This window comes from Alosa alosa, chromosome 16 (genome assembly GCF_017589495.1).
Source record: "Alosa alosa isolate M-15738 ecotype Scorff River chromosome 16, AALO_Geno_1.1, whole genome shotgun sequence".
Lineage (NCBI taxonomy): Eukaryota > Metazoa > Chordata > Actinopteri > Clupeiformes > Clupeidae > Alosa > Alosa alosa.
Genome location: NC_063204.1, coordinates 5,404,997 through 5,412,496, shown reverse-complemented (window position 1 = coordinate 5,412,496; position 7,500 = coordinate 5,404,997). Strand labels below are relative to the sequence as shown.

The 7,500-nt window shown below is 48.7% G+C and overlaps 1 protein-coding gene across 2 annotated transcripts in view; it reads right to left on the bottom strand.

Annotated features, from left to right (window-relative positions):
- Positions 1 to 7,500, bottom strand: part of LOC125309252 (guanine nucleotide exchange factor VAV3-like) — a 92,123-nt gene that overhangs the window by 18,818 nt on the left and 65,805 nt on the right. For both annotated transcript variants that reach the window (XM_048266038.1, XM_048266037.1), the window contains exons 20-22: positions 4,043 to 4,173; positions 669 to 734; positions 156 to 190 (exon numbers count right to left, since the gene is read on the bottom strand). In XM_048266038.1, coding sequence (XP_048121995.1) covers positions 156 to 190; positions 669 to 734; positions 4,043 to 4,173 — 232 coding nt within the window. The remainder of the gene's footprint in view (positions 1 to 155; positions 191 to 668; positions 735 to 4,042; positions 4,174 to 7,500) is intronic.

The window sequence follows — 7,500 nt, the reverse complement described above, 5'->3', positions numbered from 1 at the left end:
TTCAGCATTGACAGCCTAATGCCATTCAGCGCAAAGAGAGGAGCTGTCACGAGTGCTCCAGACTCCATTAAAAAAAAAAAAAAAAAAAAAAAAAACATTTTATGTTTGTGGTAAATGGGAGAGTTGAATGGGGATCAACAACAATAACAACTCACCAAGGCTGACTCGAGTAATCAACAGGTTTAGGTACCTGAGCAGAGAGAGAGAAGAGAGAGAAAGAGAGAGAAAGAGAGAGAATGAGACATATCTCTTCAAACTGCAGCTGTGTATATTGTTTCCCTCTGTGGCTTGGAGCTCTGTGTCTGTAGCCCAGTTTCAAATCTCATCCAACAGGTGGTTTTCTAATTAACCCCACGAATGCTGTAAATGTCCGTCTTATCACGTCTGCCATGTGTGCACAGCGATAATGCTGTTTCACGGTGATACACACTGAGATTGTGCGCCTCGCACACTGAACTGCCTGTGCTGTAGCCACCAGACAACCAGACAAACAAAAAATACTTTTTGACTTTTCTACTGGCCTTAGGAATTTGATTTCTGAATTTCATATTAGAAAATCTTCAATGGAAATGAACGTAGCATGACTTAGCAGTGACAGTACGACTTCACTGGCCAGATTCTAAGCAATCATTATGACGTGCACCAAACAATGTAGAATTTATGCTTACACATGGGCAAGGCTTAACTGCATCGCTGGGAAAGAAGCCAACCTCTCGCGTCGTCAGGATTCTGCCCTGGAACCATGAGAGATAATTGCATTACATTTTGGCTGGTCGACTCCCTCTCAATAATTCAGCAACAATTAGCTTGCAACACACAGCCGTACACATTTACAGCCATAGTTAATTATTGTACAAATGGCATTCACAGAGAGAGAGAGAGAGTGAAAGCGTTGAGGAGAATCAAAAACATCTCTCCATGATAATGAAACGTCCATGTCATCTGCTGGAGGGGCAGGTTAAACACAGAGTGACAAACAGACAGACTGAGAGACAGAGACATGGGTTAAAAAAGATGAAGTTTACATCTAGAGAGAGAAAAGGAAGACACTGTCTTGTTGTTTAACACGTCATTACTCCAAATGAGTCAAAAAAGGGATCTACAGTATATTACTGACAACCAAATGCTAATGTTGTACTGCTGTGCTTTGTGTGTTTTTCTGTACAATTTGAGAAGAACCTATTTGCAAAATGTGTAATAAACCATGTTTGTAAAACAGAAAGAACGACAACCGTGACAACTGAACGAGTTCTACAGTGTGTTTACTAAATGATTTCTACAGTGTGTTTACCAAACGAGTTTTACAGTGTGTTTACCAAACAACGAGTTCTACAGTGTGTTTACCAAATGAGTTCTACAGTGTGTTTACCAAAACGAGATCTACAGTGTGTTTACCAAATGAGTTCTACAGTGTGTTTACCAAACGAGTTTGTATAGTGTGTTTACCAAACGAGTTCTACAGTGTGTTTACCAAACGAGTTATACAATGTGTTTACCAGTGGGCTTATGAGGTGCAGAGTACACACGTAGACAGTTGGCTCTCGACAACAAAACAAAAATAGTGTGCTACTCAACACGTGGCCATCAGAGCAACGCCCTCAGGAGTCCAAGGCTCAATCCCCGAGACAGACAGAATGTTTACACAGATTAGATCATCCCATATGAATAATAATGATTGAATTATTTGACCATATCCAACTCAATGAAGTCGTAGAGCTGACACAAAGGTCACTCCTGCTGCCGAGGAGTGCCGAGAGGAAGTCCATGTAAGGTGACCTCTCCTCCTTTTCTTTTCTTTTCTCGTGTCCATATTGTCTTTCAAGAAATGGCCGAAAAGAATGCATTTCTCTCTCTGTCTCTCTCACACACACACATGCACACACACACACACACACACACACACACACACACACACACACACACACACACACACACACTCTATTCCTCTCTCGCTCATCTGCGCCCCCTTCTTGGGACAAATTCGATTTGTAACCCAATCCTTAAGCAGCCACAATGCATTTAACGTAATGACATTTTATCAGAGCGCAGAGGGGCCTCTTCTGCAGGGACGGTTGCCGTGGAGGCGGAGGCGGTTGCTGTGGCGGCAGCGTCGGCGCGAGGATGCGTGATAACGATTACACTCATAACCCTGCCCAAGTAAACAGATGGCAGGCAAAGGGGTGAAATGAAATTAGCGTGATTGATTATATTTGTATGGCACCCGGCTCAGGAACAATTATCTTCCCCACGTTGCCTCGGAGACGAACACGCCCATGTGTGTGTGTGTGTGTCCGTAATTCTGTCCGGGTGTCACCACCAGGGGTGGTGGAGTGGGGTGGGCATGTGGCCTTCAGAGGGGTGAGTGGTTGGTAGGGCACAGCATGTGTGTGTGTGTGTGTGTGAGTGAGTGTGTGTGTGTGTGTGTGGGGGGGGTTGGTGAAGTGTAATTTGAAGTGTAATTTGGCTCACGATAAAAATCCAATACATCAAAAACTAACGCAACTTATGCATTCATCAAGCAGCTGGGTCTTGCTAGCCCCAAGCGCCTGTCTCTGCTGCTTCTGGTTTAATGGAATTAAAAAGCAACATTGAGAAAAAAGAAATGAATGAATACATAGATAAATGTGAGGGGTGGGGGGGGGGGGGGGTGGGGGGGCTCAGGGTAAACTCAACGGGCTTGTTGAGAGGTTGAATAAGAGTGAGCCAGCGTTTCTAGAACGGTACTCATCTCTTGGGGCTGACAGCCTGTTATGCTACCTCTGTGACTGAGTATAGAAAGCTTGCAGCACAAAAGTCCCAGGAAATCACACCAAATGGGCAGTTTCGTCTTGGGCAGACCAGAGAGGCATTGTATTGGCAGCGAGAGCTGAGAGGAAGAGGAGGGCCGGTCTGGGAGGTGTTAGATGCCACTACAGGCGCCACCGAAGAGCCACAACCCAGCCGCAAAAAATAGCCAGTGCAACTGCTACCTGCCAAGGGCAAAATAGAGTAGCGCTTGGTAAATGGTTTGGGTAATGATAAGGCCTCTCTGTGTGTGTGTGTGTGTGTGTGTGTGTGTGTGTGTGTGTGTGTGTGTGTGTGTGTGTGTGTGTGTGTGTGAGTAGAACATATCTCAGTGTTCATGACGTCCATGCGTCCTCCCTGTCTTCCAGAAGCTTCTCCAAACGACTGCACTCTGCTGCACCCTGCTGCGGTCTGTAGTTGTGCATGCACATGGCAGCTTTTGTCTCTGTGCGTGCAATCAATAATCCCAGCAATGCACAGCATGCTAGCCACAAGCCCGCTCCATACCACGGAGTGCAGTTACTTTACCTTCAAGCAAACTGAATTAAAATTAATTAAATGAAAGTGAATTTCTAAGACAATAAATACAGGCTTATGGAGGAGGAGGTCACAAGAGAACGACTTGATAGCTCTACTGAACTACTATAAATCTGCTCTGCTTTTTCTCCCAAAAGGAAAAAAAACACGACAAGGGAAGTCCTCATCATCCAATAGTCATGTGCATGACCATTTTGCCAGAGTGCACGTGCCTCGGGCGTGTTGGCTGCTAGCTCCGTTAGCCGCCGCGCTAATGCACATCTTGAGTCGACAGCTTTGTGACTGACCCAAAGCTGCAGGGGGATTAGCGAGCCCGTCTCACGGGCGCTCGCTTTTCAAGAGGCCACGCTGCGACGTGACTGCGGCAGGCAGGGAAGAGACGAGCTGTCTGGGCACGCTCACTGAGGAGGGCTCAGGGCACAACTGCTGGGGGGGGGGGGGGGGGGTTCTGACCGGAGCCTGACTGCCACTGGAGATGAATGGATGGATGGATGGATGGATGGATGGAGAGAATAGTGTTTTTAACTTGACGGAGGACTAAATGATGGGAGGAGATGGGCGTCAGGAGGGCCAGTAGAAGGCCGTCTGTCACTGACATTGACTGTGTGACAGGATAGAAAAATACAGGGAAGCAGAAGAGATGATGGAGTCATTCTTTTTCTACCTCTCTCTCTCTCTTTCTCTCTCTCTATCTCTCTATCTATCTTTCTCCCTCACTCACCTGCCACCAGGAGCTGTGAAGGTCGGCGCAGAGGAGCTCGATGACGTCTCCGATCTGGATGTTGAGCGCTGGGCCACACAGAGGGCTGGGCACGCCGTAGTAGTTACGGATCACCTGCATCTTAGGCAGACCTGGAGGAAGCACACGAGAGATGCTGTAGAAACCTGTGTACATATGTGTGTGTGTGTGTGTCTGTCTGTGTGTGTGTGTGTGTGTGTGTCTGTGAGTGTGTGTGTGTGTGTGTGTGTGTGTGTGTGTGTGTGTGTATCTGTGTGGTGTGTGTGTGTGTGTGTGTGTGTGTGTGTGTGTGTGTGTGTGAGAGAGAGAGATTCCATGGCAAGTGCAGCTTGCGGTGCTCCTGTTCTCCTTTATGATCAGCAGTGTGAGTTTTACTGGCCTCCTCATCCCCAAGTGACACTGGAGCCAGAGCCAGAGAGTGGCCCAGAAAACCACCACAGAGCAGGTGCACAGCACCCCCGCCATCACACACACACACACACACACACACACAGACACACAGACACACAGACACACACATACACACACACACACACACAGACACAGACACAGACACAGACACACACACACACACACACACACACACACACACACACACACACACACAGACACACACACAGACACATACACACACACACATACACACAGACAGACACATACAGTATACATCTGCATGCATACACATACACTCTTGCATGCATGCACACTCATACACAAACAAACACAACCACACACACACACACACACACACACACACACACACTTCCCCCACAAACCAGCACACAAGCCAGCCCTCATCCCTTCTCAGCCGAGGCGCAATGCTTTTTAACATTCCACTTCCTTTCATGTGTTTATGAGGAGAAGCCTGCCTGCTCACCATCACTTCTAGAGCAGAGGAACGGCAGAACTGAGAGCAGGCGCCCGGCAACAGAAGGTGGAGGAAGATGAGAATGGGTGACAGAAGAGAGGAGATGAGAGCACCCAGTGTGCTATGGAGAGAGAGAGAGAGAGAGAGAGAGAGAGAGAGAGAGAGAGCCCTTTATCAGTGCGTTTGAGGCTTCCATGTGTGCTTGGCCAGGGAGGAGGGCCTGGCAGGGCTACAGGCTGGAGGATACGAGTCAGGAGGGATGGAGGGATGAAGGGGTGGAGGGGAGGGATGGAGTGATAGAGAGATGGAGGGATGGAGGGGGTTGGAGGTCTGATTACAGGCTGCAGAGGGGTGGGCAGCTCCTGCTGCAGCTAATGAGCCTAAGTGGGGCTTGGGGACCTCGCGCTCCTGAGGAGGGGGCACGCGTGCCTAAAGAGGAGCAGAGTGGTGCACGCTACAAGCAACGCAGACCACAAGCAAGCACACACGTGGGTACACTCTCTCTTTCACACACACACACACACACACACACACACACACACACACACACACACACACACACACACACTCACTCACACTCACACACACACACACACACACACACACACACACACACACACATACACACACACACACACACACACACTCACACACACACACACACACACACACACACAGAAAGAGAGAGAAGAGAGGCTACAGAGACATATTGGCAAGCACAGCTTGTGAGCGGAAACTAGATAGTCTGACTGTTCAGATTTCAAAGATTTTGAAGATGTGTAAAAATGTATATGGATCTGTGTGTAACTGCAGAGAGACTGCAGTGTGTGTGTGTGTGTGCGAGTGTGTGTATTTGTATGTGTGGATGTGAGTGGTAATTAAAAGAATTTGGAGGCTAGTTGGCCTGAGGACCAATATCCACAACGAACCCCTTTCACAGACTAAAGAAGCCAGACTGTGCATGCAGCTGTCAAAGGAGATTCACACACACACACACACACACACACACACACACACACACACACACACACACACACACACACACACACACACACACACACACACACACACACACACACACACACACACACACACACACACACACACACACACACACACACAAATAAAGGCCTAAATGCCTTTGTAACACTACCAGGAAAATCACTTCTGCCAAAAAGCCGCACAAGGCCACTTCATTCCCTCTTTCTCTTTCTTTTCTGTGTCCTTCTCTCCTTCTCTCTCACTCTTTCACTCTCTCTTTCTCCAAGACAGCTTACAAAGCGAGCTGAAAGAATGATAAAGTTTCTGCCAAAGAGAACATCCACCAGAGATCAAAGGGAAGAGGCTGGCCGATTGCTCGTCTGATTGAAAACGTGGGGGAGAGATACAGTATGAACGGAGACTCGCTCATTTCGAAGGCTGCCGTGATTGTCTTCCACTCAGACGAACAGCTCTGTGTGTGTGTGTGTGTGTGTGTGTGTGTGTGTGTGTGTGTGTGTGTGTGTGAGACGTAAGGGCAGTCGTGGTGAGAAGTGATGGGCTTCCACGGGCCGCTGCATGACACGCAGGCATTTCACACTGAGAGCTTTAATGAATCAAATGACCCCAATATTCTCCAGGTGCATCCAACCCCTCTGCTGTGTGTGTGTGTGTGTGTGTGTGTGTGTGTCTGTGTGTTTGTCTGTGTGTGTGTGTGTGTGTGTGTGTCTGTGTGTTTGTGTGTGTGTCTGTGTGTGTGTGTGTGTCTGTGTGTGTGTGTGTGTGTGTGTGTGTGTGTGTGTGTGTGTGTGTGTGTGGAGGTGGGGAATTAATGAAGGCAAATAGCAGGAAATGGATAAGATGCAGGGGTGAGTGGGCGGCACGGAAGGTTCTAGAAGACACCTGGAGGTCAGAGCGGCGCCTGTACATGTGTCCATGTAGGTGTGCTTTCATCCCGCCCACTCCAGCAACAACTCCCTTATTGACCTCTACACTGTCTGTCTGTGTGTTTGTGTGTGTGTGTGTGTGTGTGTCTGTGTGTCTGTGTGTGTGTGTGTGTGTGTGTTTGTGTGTGTGTGTGTGTGTGTGTGTGTGTGTGTGTGTGTGTTTGTGTTTGTGTTTGTGTTTGTGTGTGTGTGTGTGTGTGTGTGTGTGTGTGTGTGTGTGTGTGTGTCTGTCTGTGTGTTTGTGTGTGTGTGTGTTTTTTGTGTTTGTGTGTGTGTGTGTGTGTGTGTGTGTGTGTGTGTGTGTGTGTGTGTGTGTGTGTGTGTGTGTGTGTGTGTGTGTGTGTGTGTGTGTGTGTGTGTGTGTGTGTCTGTCTGTGTGTTTGTGTGTGTGTGTGTGTGTGTGTGTGTTGCACTGGCCAGTCCTCTGTCAGGTCCTTGCGCCCGAGCCAACCAGTCAGCCGGCCTCCCTGTATTCTGGGGCCTCCCCTGCTTCCTCATCACCTCTGGCAGCGAGCAGCTGTGCCGCTGCCGGAACATTCTGTTCAGACGCCTCCCGGGGGCCCCTGCCGCGCCAAAAGCCAGATGCAAACGCCTCGCAAAACAACTGGACGACCAGGAGACGCGCTCTCACGGGGAATGGCCCTGAG